This window comes from Glycine soja, chromosome 12 (genome assembly GCF_004193775.1).
Source record: "Glycine soja cultivar W05 chromosome 12, ASM419377v2, whole genome shotgun sequence".
Classification (NCBI taxonomy): domain Eukaryota; kingdom Viridiplantae; phylum Streptophyta; class Magnoliopsida; order Fabales; family Fabaceae; genus Glycine; species Glycine soja.
In genome coordinates, this window is record NC_041013.1 from 598059 (window position 1) to 614375 (window position 16317).

At 33.3% G+C, this 16317-nt stretch overlaps 2 protein-coding genes across 2 annotated transcripts; both read left to right on the forward strand.

Moving 5' to 3' along the window:
• Positions 1-652: 652 nt before the first annotated feature.
• Positions 653-11108, forward strand: LOC114378611. The gene is made up of 19 exons (XM_028337258.1): positions 653-1078; positions 1185-1259; positions 1549-1664; positions 1908-2022; positions 2155-2283; positions 2440-2487; positions 2859-2980; positions 3070-3266; positions 3367-3659; positions 3806-3955; positions 4067-4576; positions 4683-4829; positions 6534-6609; positions 7782-7909; positions 8096-8296; positions 8373-8510; positions 8603-8734; positions 9770-10006; positions 10234-11108. Exons 1-19 carry the CDS (start codon positions 944-946, stop codon positions 10396-10398), a joined length of 3114 nt encoding a protein of 1037 aa, XP_028193059.1. The 5' UTR covers positions 653-943; the 3' UTR covers positions 10399-11108.
• Positions 11109-12477: 1369 nt separating this feature from the next.
• Positions 12478-15855, forward strand: LOC114380408 (peptidyl-prolyl cis-trans isomerase FKBP42-like). The gene is made up of 8 exons (XM_028339446.1): positions 12478-12581; positions 12716-12756; positions 12865-13050; positions 13648-13737; positions 13879-14063; positions 14131-14253; positions 14377-14529; positions 15250-15855. The coding sequence occupies exons 2-8, from the start codon at positions 12717-12719 to the stop codon at positions 15583-15585; spliced, it is 1113 nt and encodes a 370-aa protein (XP_028195247.1). The 5' UTR covers positions 12478-12581; position 12716; the 3' UTR covers positions 15586-15855.
• The last annotated feature ends 462 nt before the right edge of the window (positions 15856-16317 follow it).

Sequence of the window (16317 nt, forward strand, 5' to 3'; positions counted from 1 at the left end):
TTTATAATTTATGGTTCCTCTATCATTTTTATAAGATTATTTCTAGAAAGTTGTTTGTCTTTTTATAAGATATTTTTTAATTTTTAGAAGCATTAATTATTATTTTAAAGTATTGTTAAATTAACAATGTTTTAACAAAAAATTAATAAAAGCTATAAATTAATGAAAACATCTTTTTTTCCATTATGAAGATTAGAGAATCCACACATCTAAATAATTAACGAAAGCAACTTTTTCTTTGTGTTTATCAAGATTGGAGAATTTACTTATCAATATTAACTGGATGAGAAATAATTGAGTGAAAAAAATAGATGATTAGTTTAAAAACAATTAAGGATAATTTTAAATGAACTACTTTTTTAAGAGGATGTATGAATGAATTGAAATAGTCTCTTAGAAAAGAGGGAGTCACATCTGCCTTTGAACTTAAAGTCAACTCCTCTAGTTAATTAAGTTGAAATAATCATATATCACTTGATTTGTTTCTTAATAAATTAAAAGTAATAATGATTAAGTTAAGAATTGAAATTCAAAGTTTGAAAGAGGTAATAATTGCATGACGGAAAAGGTTACTTGGCGGGAGAGTGTTAAAGTGTGAGGCTGTCTCTGAATGAGAAAGGGAACACTATAAATACAAACAGGAATGTACTCTTCCCATGATTGGGAAAAAAGAAAACCAAAACACACGCAGAAAGAGAGAGAGAGAGAGGATCTATCCATCCACCTTACCTTAGAGCCGGAGAGCCTTCTATTCCGCGGTGCCCTCGGAATAACAGTTTCATTCTCATTCCCATCTCTCTCTCTCTCTGATTGGATCCTCCAATCCTCTCTCTTCTTCTTCTTTCTCTCCATTTCCAATTTCATGTGTTATCTCTTCAATTACATTCTTATTATTATTAAGTAATAGTTTGTTTGGAATTGAAAGAAGAAGAAGAAGAGGAAGATGAGCGTGATTTCACGAAACATATGGCCGGTTTGCGGAAGCCTCTGCTGTTTCTGCCCTGCGTTGCGAGAGCGATCCAGACATCCAATTAAGCGTTACAAGAAATTGCTCGCCGATATTTTCCCTCGCACACCGGTCACATTTCTATTTCAATTGGATTTGTGATTTCTGATTAATTGAGTATAAATTAATTACTGATGAATTATTGATGTTTTTTTCTTCCTGTAATTGGCAATTGCAGGATGAAGAACCAAATGAGCGTATGATCAGTAAGTTATGCGAATATGCCTCCAAGAATCCTCTCCGCGTCCCTAAGGCATGTATCCATTTTCCTCTAACTTTACCAACAAGTCATTGGTCACAGTTGTCTTGGGCTCGCTCCCTTAAAGCAAGGTCTCAGATTCGAGTCTTGTGAATGAAAAAAACATGATTGGGAGGGAAGACCCCACTAAAGGTGGTCAGTTAGATTTCCCGGTGAAGATTAATCATCAGCAAAGCCAGTGGATATTCCGTACCAATACTATTGTGACAAAAAAAATCCTCTAATTATATATTTTTATACTTATAAATAAATAAATATTATAATATGCCTTCATTTGTTTCAGATAACGAGCTATCTGGAGCAAAGGTGTTACAGGGAGTTGAGAACTGAAAACTACCAATCTGTCAAAGTTGTTATCTGTATTTATAGGAAGTTGTTGATTTCTTGTAAAGACCAAATGTGAGCTTCTTTTTTCTCACATTCAAATTCACCAATTTAGAATTAATTAATTTCAGTGGCATCAACTTTCACACTCACCAATGCACCACTGTCGGTATAATAGTTAAGAGGCCTTCAAATAAATGATGCCATGTTCTTTGCATCTACTTATTGTATCATGTATCTTAGCAAAAGCATCTGCATAAAGTTTTGCTTCTCACTATTATACTGTGACACAAGCTGATTTCCCCTTTCTTATGCCAGGCCTTTGTTTGCAAGTAGCTTGCTTAGCATCATACAGATTCTTCTTGATCAACCACGGCAGGACGAAGTGCAGATTTTAGGTTGCCAAACTCTGTTTGACTTTGTGAACAATCAGGTGGGGGATTTTGGTAGGTTTGCAATTTATGAGTTTGCTGCTAGTTCATTCTTTGTTTACATACATACATACAACAATGCTAGTTTTTTCGTGTGGAAGCTTTAAGTGTTTAGTATGCTCTTATTTGTGCAGAGGGATGGTACTTATATGTTCAATTTAGATGGGTTCATTTTAAAACTTTGCAATCTAGCTCAAGAAATGGGAGATGATGCCAAAGTACAACTTTTGCGGGCTGCTGGCCTTCAAGTCCTTTCATCCATGGTAATTAGAATCTTACATGGGCATATGCTGTCTACTGTTCTGTGATCTTTTGAATGCTGATCCATTTTTCAACACACCAAATATGATGAAGTTATCAAAGAAGAGGACAATGTAGTGCTGAAGTGAAATTGATTAGATTGTTTTTGTCTTTTACAGGTTTGGTTCATGGGTGAATTCACTCATATCTCAGCTGAATTCGACAATGTAAGTTAGTAATATATTTATTTTGACAATGTAAGGCATTTTCCCTTACCTAGGCAGAGAAAATAATGATTGATTGTAGTTCTTAAATCAGTGCACTTTCTTTGACCCGAAGCTAGGTGTTCAATAAATGTTACTAATTGCTCTAGTGTCTGCCATGATTAACTTAATTATGACAGCTTTGATTGTTTAACATATTACTTACTGATTGAGATTGAAAAACACCTCTATTGACTATAATCATTTGTCATATGGATTTGACTTTCTCATTTACTAGCATCTGTACCCCTTATAATAATAGTTCCATGGGATCATTTGTCTTACTCTTCTATATACTTGTATTTGACAGATTTATGCATCTCTTGTTAACTCAGGTTGTTTCAGTTGTTTTGGAAAACTATGGGGATGTCAAACAAGATTCTCAAAATGAGAATGCAATGAGGCTTTATTCTTGGAGAGTGGTAGTGAATGACAGAGGAGAAGTTAACGTGCCTGTGTAACTTCCCTTCTTCTCATAATTGCATATGTTTTTGAGTTGCTCATCAGTTATAATCACTGTTAACTTGTTTTTCTTCTCCTCCACAGGGATAATGCCACGAACCCTGGATTTTGGTCACGGGTTTGCATACAAAATATGGCAAAGTTAGCCAAGGAGGGAACAACAGTACGACGTGTTCTGGAATCCTTGTTCCGCTATTTTGATAATACCAATCTCTGGTCTCCAGAACATGGCCTTGCTCTTTCTGTTCTGCTTAACATGCAGTCTATAATCGAAAATTCTGGTAATTATTTTCTTGAGTGCTGTAACATTAGCTTTCTATCAAAGTCTCCCTCCCCCTCCCTATTTGAACAATTTATAATTGGGTTTGCTTTAATTTACAGGACATAATACACATTTGTTACTATCCATTTTAGTCAAGCACCTTGATCACAAGAATGTCTTAAAGAATCCTAAAATGCAGCTTGACATTGTTGGTGTTATTACCCATCTTGCTCAACAAACAAGGTCTCAACAATCTGTGGCTATAATTGGTGCATTGAGTGATATGATGAGGCACCTGCGAAAAAGCATACACTGCTCTCTTGATGATTCAAATTTAGGGTCTGAAATAATACAATGGAACCAAAAATACCAAATAGAAGTAGATGAATGCCTTGTACAATTAACAATTAAGGTGACAACAAATTCCCCACTACCGAAGATGATTTTAGTTAATAGTGTAACAAATCAGATAAACATATAGATCTGTATGCATATTTGGATGTTTAATTTTAAGTGATCTAATATTCTTTTGTGCTTACTGGCTATAATATTTTGCAGATTGCAGATGCAGGTCCTGTTATTGATACCATGGCTGTGTTGTTGGAAAACATGTCTAATATTACTGTTATGGCCAGAACCTTGATTGCTGCAGTCTATAGAACTGCTCAAATAGTTGCTTCAATACCAAATTTGTCATATCAGAACAAGGCAAGATTAGTTAAATTACTTGCTTGGCTATGATGTAATATTTCCTTGCTTCTTTCTAACTTTTCTTTGTTCTTTTCTGTTTGTCTGCAAATTTCGAACTCTACTCTATAGGCATTCCCTGAGGCATTATTTCATCAGTTACTCCTGGCAATGGTCCATGCAGACCATGAAACCAGGGTGGGTGCACACCGCATATTTTCTGTTGTTCTTGTGCCATCTTCAGTTTGTCCACAACCTTCCTCTTCAGGAACCCCCATGACAAAGGCAGCTGGTATTCAAAGAATGCTCTCACGAAATGTCTCTGTGTTTTCTTCTTCATCTGCACTCTTTGAGAAATTGGAGAGAAAGCAAAATTCCTTGTCAGAAGATAGTCATACAGATGGAAATGTTAATGATAACTCCATTTTGAACAGATTGAAGTCAACTTATAGTCGTACTACTAGTACAAGAAAATCTGCTATGATCAGTGCTGAATATACGGATAACAAGAACTCAAAGGTTCATAATTCTTCTATGATGAATAGATTGAAGTCTAGTTACAGCCGTGCTACTAGTGCAAAGAAGCCACAAATACCCACAACCGTGGAAGAAAATACTACAAATACTTCAAATAAACAACAGGTATATACTAGTACTTTGTCATTTTTACATTTATGTAATAATGAAAGAACACATCAATCAAACACCACCAGATGCTACCAGTCTTCTTATGACTACTATGTCACAGGTATTACCCATTAGGCTGAGTAGTCATCAGATTAACCTTTTGCTATCATCAATCTGGGCCCAGTCTATCTATCCTCTAAACACATCTGAAAATTTTGAAGCAATTGCTCATACCTACAGCCTTGTCTTGCTAGTTGCTCGGAGTAAGGTAACATGCTCATTTTAATATCTATAAATATATTAGAAACGAATTGTTGATATCAAGTCACTTTGCTTAATCAGTGTTTTTGTTTGGCATTTTATATATCTTGTTCAAACCAAATTGTGGTGAGTTAATGACAAACGAAGCTGAAGCTAACATGTGACATTTTTTTGACACATTCTTTGCTTCCTATAAATGATGAGAAAATCTAATATACTCAACTTAAACAAGTGGCAGACTGACAACTGCAGACATAAAAAGCGGCAACTTCATGCACTATCTCTTTCAATTATTTAAAAAAATCTCCCTTTCTCAGTTGGACAATTATTTGTTAACAAAAAAGCTTCTCAATTGACTTTTTTTTAGGCTAATGCAATTTTCATTATTAAACTTTATTTGAGAGTGATACATTCACCTATTTGAGCCTTTAATGGTGATATACTTAACCGTCTTTTTATGTTAGTTTCTCCTCATATTAGAATAATATATTGACAATATCTTCATAATGATCTTGCTTTACACTTACGGGTTTATTCTTCTGTGTACAATATCTTTCACTTGAATTTATCTTTTCTTGATTTATAGGTTAGTTTTCTTTTAGTTGGTACAGTGATGAAAATAACTATAAATACTTTTTTCAAATTCTAGTGTCTAATTATTTATAAAAATTTTCTTCCAATTGTTTTCTTGTTATTGTCATCCTAAAAATTTATAGAAAAAAAACACCTCATACATTATTCCAAGATTAGATTCAAACTCATGACTTTCACATGCTTGTATTAACATGAAGGCTATATCAATGATCAAACTTGCAGTTACATATTTTAATTCCAGCAGGAATTTCTATATTACCTTGATAATTTAGGGATTACATGATAAAAATGTTTATGATCAATGCAAAAAAAATGAACCAGCCTATTATAAAAAAGAAAGAAGAAAAACATGGTTTGTAAAATTATATTTACTTCATTGATTAACCTACTTCATAACAAAACTGATAAATATAACTATTTGTCTATTAGTTATATCAAAAATACAATTTTAGAAGTTTGATTGGAAAAGGTTAAGTGACTAATTAAAATGTAATTATAATCAATATTGAAATATAAAAAATTCTAGTAAAGTTATAAAATCTTTTGGATAATAAAAATATATATAGAAATTTTTGTGTACTGCATTGTGCAAACATTCACCAGTAAACTATGAGTACTGTACTTGAACTGCTTTTGTTAATTATATATCCTACTCACTAGTGTTACCTCGACATCCCTGGTGTATATTACTCCATTTCTTTTCGGTGTGGTGGTTAATCATTACCAACATTGTGTGATAAAATAGCAGTGTGGTCCAGCGCAACATCCTTGATTTGGAAGTTTAAATTGATTAGATAGTAAATTTGCTGAGTGGTCCCTTTTTATGATTAATGACTAGCCATCTCAGATAGAGAATTATTTGATGAAGTAATTTATATATGATTTTCAGAACTTCACTTAATTTTTCAAAGTTTAATTATAATTCTCTTAATATTCTATTGAGTTTTGGTATTGGCCATGGAAGTACTTATGCACCTCTAATAATGTTCATATGTTTTATCAATGCTTCACAATCAAGTCTGTAGTTGAATATTCTTTGAACTTTTTAGCGCACAAGTTATCTTTTAAGTGTAGCTTTTATTTTATCCTCATATCTTGGAAGTTTTATCTCCTGCAGAATTCCTCTCACGAAGCTCTAACTCAAAGTTTTCAGTTGGCTTTTTCCTTAAGGAGCATTTCTCTCAATGAAAATGGTAGAGCCTTGATTCCTATATTATTTAATGTGTGTATGTTACTATGTTTGCATATTCTTGTCTTTCCTTAGAACGAGAGGCTCAATACAAGCAATGTATGCTATGGATGGATATCTTACCAACTTATCTTTAAAACCACATGATTTCTTTCGCAATCTTCCCTTCTAAAAGAGTGTTTGGTACTCAAGATTGTAGAGAAGACATGGAAGAACAATTCCATTTCAATCGTTTATTATGCAAAGACAGGGATTACCCCTTTCCACCCTTGTGAGGTGGGAATGGTCATCCCTTGCATGTATGAAGGAATTAACGCTTGTTTTATGGTTCCATTCTAGATTGATTCCGAATATACCAAATGTACTCTCAGTAATATAAAACTCACATGCTAATTAAACTCATCTCTGACTTTTCCTAATTGAACCAATGGTAGAAACTCTCAATATGTTTCTCACAGGTGTTTAAATATTATCATTTTAATTAAACCTTTAAGTTAAAGGAGGCTTTATGAGTAACTAAAAGTATGTCAGTCTGCACTTACTTTTCTGATCAAATATGAGGTTAAGGTTAACTAATAGGGGAACAGAGTTTCTTCCAACAATTTTCCATTTCATTGCCCCCTAATCAAAAGAGAACTTTCTTTTTGAATTAATGATTATCTAGGGCTTACTTCATTTCTCTCTCGCTCTAAACATGTAACTGACTAGAATAGTTTTATGGCTAGAATCGTAATGTGATGGTGATAAGTATTTTGAATTTACTGGGCAGAAGCCATAAACTTTTATCGGAATTCATATGCAATATCCTCATCCCTGACTTAAAATGATTGAACAGCTAAAATTAGAAATAAGCATTTGTATTTTTTTGTGATTGTAATTAATATCTAGTGGTCAATATATGGCATGGGCAAATTCTAATGTGGCTAGTGATGTAATATGCTTCATGTGGAAGTACGTCAGTCTGGATTTTCCATGATATATCGGATTAATGAGATCATTTCTTGCATACTCAACCAAACACAACTTGAGAGGTTATAGCATGAATTATATTTATTGCATACGATTCATGTTTGATTATTTTATTCTTGTTTCTTCTATGTTGCTTTTGGACAAAATGGTTTAAAGTTGCAAAGTGTTGTTAAGGTGCCTAGTTTTGAAAAACTGTTATTTTTCCAGTAAAACTGCAACCATCACGCCGCAGATCTCTCTTTACACTGGCAACATCCATGATTATCTTCGCATCCAAGGCCTACAACATCCTCTCTCTAATTTCTATTGCTAAAACGACATTGACAGATAGAACAGTATGTATATCTTGTTCCATACAAAGTTTTTCATTTAAGTTGTTCTATTTTCCATACTTTCCCCACTTTCTGTTATTGCTTGCTAATACATTGATTATTTACTCAACTGTGCTATCTATTTCCTCTTGGTATTTGTTGTGATAAATTGCCATTCATTTTATCTCGTAGAATTTTTTGTGCTTTTAGGTTGATCCATTCCTGCAACTGGTTAATGATAGCAAGTTACAAGCGGTTATTGATACAGATAGGCAGCCAAGTAAAGTTTATGGATCAAAAGAGGATGATGAAGATGCTTTAAAGGCACTTTCAGCAATAAGGTTAACTGAGAACCAGTCTAAAGAATCATTTGCTACCATGATAGTGCAGAGTCTGGGAAAATCATCTAATGTAATGGCTAGATATCATGTGATGCTACACCAGCTTATCAGAATGAATGAACTAACTTTGAGTCCTTTCTATGTAGGAATCATCCATCTTAAGGGAACAGCTTCTGAATGATTTTTCACCTGATGATGCCTGTCCTTTGGGAGCCCAGTTATCTGCTGAGACAACAGGAAATATGTACCAGTCTGGACTAAAAGAAGATAAACTTCCTGATATGGTAACTTGCGCAGCTCTGATCTTGCTTTTCTGAAAAAAATGTATTTTCATTTTATTTTAACCTTCATAGCTTACTCCCATGAAATAATGCAGGTTGATATCTCATTATTTACTATTGACGATGACATTCCACCTTGTGGTTTGGAGAGCCAAGCTAATTCTGATCCACAGCAACAGCCTTCACAAAATCTAAGCCTGCTGAGTGTTGATGACATTTTGGGTTCAGTAAGTTCTTGTCATTAACATGTACACACTTATAACATGTTTAGTTTGAATTAAATTATAGGAAAATATGACTTTTTTTTCAAAAACTCTTCAATTTTGATTAATGTTGTTTTGAACATAGAATAATCCAACACACACATAACGCCGCACTTGTTAGAGTATTCTTGGTCCTCCATCTAACAAATTATGTTTTGATACCGAATCCTCTATTCTCCTAATAAAATATTAATTATGATTTTAGCAAGAGACTTGAGTGTGGCCCTATGCCTTGCCAATACTTCAAGCCTAAATGGCTCTTGCATAAGGAACACATTAGATACATTAACAACTTGAAATCTGCTCCTGATAAGTAACTTAAGCAATTGGGTTGACTTGGTTCTCAATCTCAACACTTTTGGAGAGTCATGAAGATGACTTTTGCGTAAGATAAAGTATAATATTCCTGAACTGTGCTCGACTAAATTGGAAAAGATATGTTGAAATTCATTTTTCAGTTTTAGGACGGCACTTAAAATATTGCAGTGTCAGTGTTCCTGACTGTATTGTGTCCATTTCCATGCCCATGAGTTTTAGCTGGGTATTATTTCTGGAGACTCTCCAGTTCCACATTAAATGACCAATTTGTTCATAGTTAGATTGTGGGTGAATTTTATTCTTCGTATCTGTTTTGATTGTTAGCAGTAGAATTAATCCCGAGGTTGAAAAAAGAACACTTGTGCATTTCTTTGTTAATTTTTCTCATCTAATTCTTATGTAAATGGTACTACCTGGTTTTACTATTTAAATTTTATTTCTCAAAAAATCAAAGTTAATGAATTTTATTATTAGAGTTTAATAGGCATGTACTGAATAAAAGTTTTTTATATGGTTTACTAGTTAGAAATTTTTCTTGGTATAACTTTTAAAGTAGTATTATAAAAATTAACAAACTTATCATATATGACAATTTGTGATAGAATGTCAGTGTAAAAGACTTTACACAGACATTGCATCTACTATTTATACTTATTATAAAAAATGATAATTCATCTGCAGGTTTCGGAGACAACACATCAAGTAGGACGGATTTCTATTTCAACACCGTTTGACATGCCTTACAAGGAAATGGCTCTCCATTGTGAGGCCCTCCTCATGGGAAAGCAGCAGAAGATGTCCACTTTCATGGGTACCCATCCAATGCAGGGATATTTTTCATTTAGGATTCCTGCTCCTGAATACAACCAGCAAAAGGACGAGTCCTCAAATTCCAGTGTTCAACAGACTTTACCTTCGGTACTTCTTTACTACATGAAATTTTGAAATTTCTAATAAACACTGGTCACTCTGAGATACTTTCATCTATGGGGCACTTGAGCTGCTTTTTTTTAAGGGAGTTTTCAATTATTAAATTCTACTTACCACTCACCCACTTATTGGATGCCATCATGTTTATAAAGTTTGAGTTAACTTGTTCCCTATAACCAAAAAAACATCTTATTCCCATGCCATTTGAATTGCAGAGTGGAAATCCGTTTTTGGATTCAAACTTCGACTCGAATTCATACCACACATTACCTGACACTTCTCCAAGGCTTTGTGCAACAGCATACCAGCATCAGGCTGCCTTCTTTCAACTGCCAGCATCACGCCCGTATGATAATTTCTTGAAAGCAGCCGGATGTTGATTCATGGTAGAAAAGATGGTGATTCTCATAGTTGAGTTTCTTGATAAAACTCTCCTTACATTAGTTGATATAGAAGATGCTCGGAAAAGTTGCACTAGCTGCTTTCTTGACCATGATTTCACAACAATATTTATGGTTGGATCAGTGTGTTTTTTAGGGGCAACAATTATCGATCAGCCTTGTTCACTGAATTATATTTCTTCATTGATTTGCTTCCAGCAAGGAGGCGTATCTTTTATTGGCGTCCTTGCAAAATTTTAGAGCTGTTTTTATGTGCATAGGTCATGCAAAGGTGTACGTCACATTTTTTCATTTTTCTTTTTTTCTTTCCTTCCTTCACCTTTTTTAATTTCCGATTCCATTATTGGGGTGTGAGAATTTTGTAAAGACAATTCTTTTAGGCGGGAGATTCCAATCTGCAAATCGATCAAATCAAACCACAGGGAAGGATTGCTATGAACTTGAACTTGATCATTTCATGAATCAGAATTAGTTTTGCTCCTGAAAGGAAGTGTTGACAGGATGTCATGGTTTAGTGTTAGAGCATGCAGAACTAGCATACACAAACGGGATGGTACAATTCATTAAAATATTGAAATTCAGCACTAGGGATCCATGTTGTTGGGAACTTGAATCATAGTGAGTCATACATACTACTCATGTAAAAGAAAGGCAAAGCATTTTCTTCTGTTTATAGCTATCTTTAAAAACTGTCGTGTTACCACAATAAGAATTTTAAAATATATATATATATATATATATATATATATATATATATATATATATATATATATATATATATATATATATATATGTTCTAAATCCTCTGTTGATAAGAACTTGCAAAAACATGCTGTATTTTTACATATATATGTCTCAGATATGAGCAAAATATATCACATTTGAGTAACTGAAGTAATTTTTTTAGCTTGAGTTTGAAATACAGTCTGCCCTTTTTATTTGTTTTATATATGAATTTAGAATGGTCTAATGTAAACATTAGTGTATCATATAAACTTTTAGTGGTTTCAAAAATATTGTTTACTAAATTTTTATAAAGAATTAAATTCTGATCTGTACCTTATATTATAAATTAAGAAACTTAATTATAATTCTAAAGTTGAATTTCAACTTCAAATTCGATACTCATCCTATTTCTCTTTATTTTATTCAAATTTTCACCTTCAGAAAAAAAAAAAAAACAAGGAAATAGGATACTTCCAATGCACACAGTTTCAAATCCCCATTAAGAGGATGTTCAAGAATAGACATTTTATACGTATAACTAACAGCAAAAGACTGCATAATTTAGCAATTTAAACTTTTATCCATACTATTTAAATTAGTTTATTTTATCGAAATAAATATTTCTTTATCACTTTTTTCTTTAAAAAAACTTTTTGAAATTTGCTGTTACTAGATTATAAATTATATATTAACATGCATACCTTGGCTTTCATTTTTTACTCTCAAATAAACATTATCAATATCTTTTCTTGTGTATTTACATATTATTCTTGCAATTAATAAAAAAAATATTTCTTAATCATCCCAAACTACTCTTTTTCTTAATTTTATCTTTATTTTACATATCATACTTGACTTTTTTAATTTTCTATTTACTTTAATTTAAAAATATTATATTATAATTTAATTAATTCATTATAAATTTAAATTTTACTTTATATATTTCAAAATGTTTATCATACACTTTAATTATAATATAATTTATATATTTATTTTTTATTTTTTTATAAATTTCAATTATATAAATAAATATTCATCTTGTACACTACAAATTATAATGCTTGTTATTATATAAAAATTACTAGTAATATTTATTTTACATAATTCCTGTTGCTAAAATAATGATTACTAAACACTAAGTTTATGAGAAAAACATAAGTTGAATCCTTATAAAATATACTTTTTTGAGAAAAATAATGAATTTAAATTTGATTAAATCTCAAATTAAGAATTAATCTCGTTATATTTGGGGACTCTGTGGAAAGTCAAGTGCTCAATAATTAAAGTAACCAACGTTAATAAATAAAATAAAAAACTGACTTTGTAATTTCAGCTTCACTATTTTAGCCGTCATGTTCTTCCTTTCTTTCTCTCTCTAGAATCTTCTCCGATCAAGTGACACACGATACGAACAAAAGCTGATCCATCCAGTCAACGTAAGAGAGTTTCACCGTTTTCCACTTCCACAATTTTCATCTCCCTTGCTGTTTGGTTCTTCTTAAAATCTATACTAATCTAATTAGTTTTTTCTCACTCTCCTCAAATTGTGTATTCAACAAAAATTTTGCAGAATGGAGGAAGTTCAAGAGTCTCAAACCCAATCATCGCTCGGTAATTTGCATGCACTTCTATGGGTTAGACAAAATGGTCTTTCTTTCACCTTAGTATATGCTTGCTTAAACCTTTTTTTTTTGTGTGTGGCACTGTTAATTGTTGCAGGTCAAGAAGAGGAAAATGAAGTGATTACTGAAAGTTCAGCATTTGTTAAGGGGGAACCGGCACCAGAATTCAGTAGTAACCCCCCAAAAGTTGATTCTGAAGTTGAGGTCCTTCATGAGAAGGTCAGCAAACAAATCATTAAGGAAGGTCATGGCCAGAAACCTTCCAAATATTCAACTTGCTTCTGTAAGTACCACACTCAATCTTAGTCTCACTCTGTCATGTTTGCAATTTAGTGTGAAATCCAATGATGCCACGATGTTTTGTTGCATGTTTCCTACTTGTAAAACGCTCTTACATAATTTAAGCTGCAATTGTGTGTATAAAAAAAATATTTGAACACAATTGAACCTATCCCTGTTAAACTACTTGTGCTTTCACCATAAATTCGAGGGGTAAGTCAGACAGCCCCAGATTTGAGTATTGCTGTAATGGAGGGGAATTTGAGACATGCTAAAGTACTATCAAATTATGTGATGTCAGTATTTTCTTTTTCCTTGGAAAGGCTTTTATTGTGTCTAGTAAGGTATAGCAACTTAAGGTATAATTTAAGCAATATATGAGAATGGTTTGATGTGAAAATGTAAAATGTTTGGACATCTAATGTTTTTTCAACATAAGAAAAAAATCCTGAGTGGGGATAAAAGCTGGGAGGACCAAAATTATATCTGGAAGTAGTTCCTAATATCTACTACTGTACTATTCTTAGTGGCCCTTTTATGCGTAGCCTTTTCTTTTTCTTGTTGGATCAAAATCATGATTGCTGGGTGTATATGGTTGTAGTCCATTACAGGGCGTGGGCTGAGAAATCACAACACAAGTTTGAAGACACATGGCTGGAGCAACGGCCAATTGAGATGGTCTTAGGAAAAGGTATGTCCCTGATGGAAGTTTAAAGTATCGAGTTTCTTTGGACATTAATCAAGAGGACTTGTGGGATATCTTTCTACCATGTGAACTGCTCTACCAGGCTTGTTAGTGTTTATTTGATTTTGATGTATTTCTCGTAAACAGAAAAGAAAGAAATGACTGGGTTGGGCATTGGTGTGGCAAGCATGAAAGCTGGGGAGCGTGCGTTGGTGAGTGTGGGCTGGGAATTAGGATATGGAGAGGAAGGAAGCTTCTCTTTTCCAAATGTTCCACCCAAGGCAGATTTAGTTTATGAAGTTGAGCTCATTGGCTTTGATGAAACAAAAGAAGTAAGTTGCCATTAAATTATGGATGGCTGTGGACTTGGTTAGATGCTTATAGCACCTGATTTCACAGGGGAAAGCTCGCAGTGATATGACTGTGGAGGAAAGAATTGGTGCAGCAGACCGGAGAAAGATGGATGGAAATGCTTTGTATCAGGAAGAAAAACTAGAGGAGGCTATGCAACAGTATGAAATGGTTACACACTTATGTTTCTTGTGCTCTTCTTAATAATTCTTCGCTGTTCTTAATCCATGGAAATATCTTCTCTTTTTATTTTGGGTTATTTGACAAATTTGTGATTGTCTTGGTTCTTGTCAGGCCATTGCATATATGGGAGATGACTTCATGTTCCAGTTGTTTGGGAAGTATAGAGATATGGCTCTGGCAGTAAAGAATCCATGCCATCTTAACATGGCAGCCTGTTTGATTAAGCTGAACCGCTACGAAGAAGCCATAGGACAATGCAGCATTGTGAGTATCAGACTTTAACTGATCAATTCAGCATAAAAAGCTTTCTGTTTGTTTTAATTTTTGTAGCTATACCTCTTATTGAGGTTCCTTTAAATAGTGTTAAAATTATCTTTTTCTGCAAGTTCCTTTAGTTTTGGGTTGTGAATGGAATATAATTATAACTTACAATTATATTCTAATAATATGCTGCTTTAGCATCGGACATTAGTGAGGCCATAACATAATATTCTCTCTGAGACATTGAAGACAGCTAACGCTTTTTTGTCATAAGGGTTCCCTTTAATCTTATTGAAGGAAAACTTCACACTAGTTTTTGTTTATTTGCTTGATTTATTACCCAATCAGATCATGTCTAGACAGAAGATGTGGACTTTGTCACTATTCACTACTGTAAATGTCTTGTTATATTTTGTCAGCCAAAGAAAATACGTAGCCACTGTCAACAAGGAGTTGTTTTTGCTGCCAATTTAGCATGTAACTGTGGGCACCACATTTAGTATATTTGTTATGCAATAGGATAGGACGGGTTATCTCATCTAGAAAACAAATTAAGCCAAATATCTTAGCATTTTAACTAAATTGTATTGTGAATTTATGATGCAATGTGAAACTATGATTTTCTGGCTGATATTGAAATAATCTTTTCCACATTATAGTACAACCATGAAAGTCAAGTCATTGGTGATCCACTTGTGTTTAACTTTATGATGGAACTTGCAGGTACTGGGTGAGGATGAGAACAATGTGAAGGCATTATTTAGGCGAGGTAAGGCTAGAGCAGCACTTGGGCAAACGGATGCTGCCAGGGAAGATTTTCTAAAGGCAAGTAAATATGCCCCTCAAGACAAAGCAATTGCTAAAGAATTGAGATTGCTTGCTGAACATGACAAGGCTGTTTACCAAAAGCAGAAAGAGATATATAAAGGAATATTTGGACCAAGGCCTCAACCAGTTCCTAAGCCAAGAAATTGGCTCATACTTATTTGGCAGTGGTTGCTTTCAGTATTCTATGGCCTTGTCACGCTCTTCAAGCGTCAAAGGCATAAATCTGACTAAACAAGAAGACCATTGCTGAGTTGAGTTGACAATTATTTACGTGCATCCTACGAAAGGCCACGTCTTGTGCTACTGAGGAAATAATCATACTTCTACTATTTTGCTTTGCTTGTGGAACAATCAGACGTTGAAAAAGCAGTGCTGATTTCTCTCTTAGGAGTCATCTTTGACAATGCTATCAATCGCTTATGTTGCTTTCAAATAGAGTTTGGTAGTTTGTCTAGAAGGAACTTGTTCTTTAATTTAATCTCTAGTAATTGAAATGGGAAATGATCAGTGTTGCTGAAATCAGATAGTTATTTTCAAAAAGATTTGTAGTGTGCCTTTGAAATTTGAATTAATTCATGATCGGGTAGATCTAATGCATGGATATTTCAAAATTAACAACTTATTTGTATTCTATTCATACCTAAAGAACTTACTAAGTGATGGGACATATGTGATTAATGTATTAAGTTAAGATTGAATTGGTCGAACAATATTTGAATTTGATTTTTGTGAAAATAATTTTTTATCAGATTAAATTTTGGATTAGTTGAGAATATTTTTTCTCTCATGAAGCACAGGATCAAGATGGATATGTATCTGGATCATATTTAACACTCATAGCCATGTAACAAGCCTTGCGTTGAATTTCCAAACGAAAAAGGAAAAATAAAAGATAATTCCCTCTTTCATGGATTTCGTCACCAATAAACCTAGTTGAAAATTGTATAACAGCCAAGAGAAGCA

What these genes read in the sequence shown, in the direction of transcription:
- LOC114380408 (XM_028339446.1), top strand. Translation starts at nt 12,717, where the DNA reads ATGGAGGAAGTTCAAGAGTCTCAAACCCAATCATCGCTCG. An exon ending in CAAATATTCAACTTGCTTCT is followed by an intron (nt 13,051 to 13,647) that starts GTAAGTACCACA and finishes ATATGGTTGTAG; the next exon opens with TCCATTACAGGGCGTGGGCT. An exon ending in CCATAGGACAATGCAGCATT is followed by an intron (nt 14,530 to 15,249) that starts GTGAGTATCAGA and finishes TGGAACTTGCAG; the next exon opens with GTACTGGGTGAGGATGAGAA.
- LOC114378611 (XM_028337258.1), top strand. Translation starts at nt 944, where the DNA reads ATGAGCGTGATTTCACGAAACATATGGCCGGTTTGCGGAAGCCTCTGC. An exon ending in ATATTTTCCCTCGCACACCG is followed by an intron (nt 1,079 to 1,184) that starts GTCACATTTCTA and finishes TGGCAATTGCAG; the next exon opens with GATGAAGAACCAAATGAGCG. An exon ending in ATCCTCTCCGCGTCCCTAAG is followed by an intron (nt 1,260 to 1,548) that starts GCATGTATCCAT and finishes CATTTGTTTCAG; the next exon opens with ATAACGAGCTATCTGGAGCA.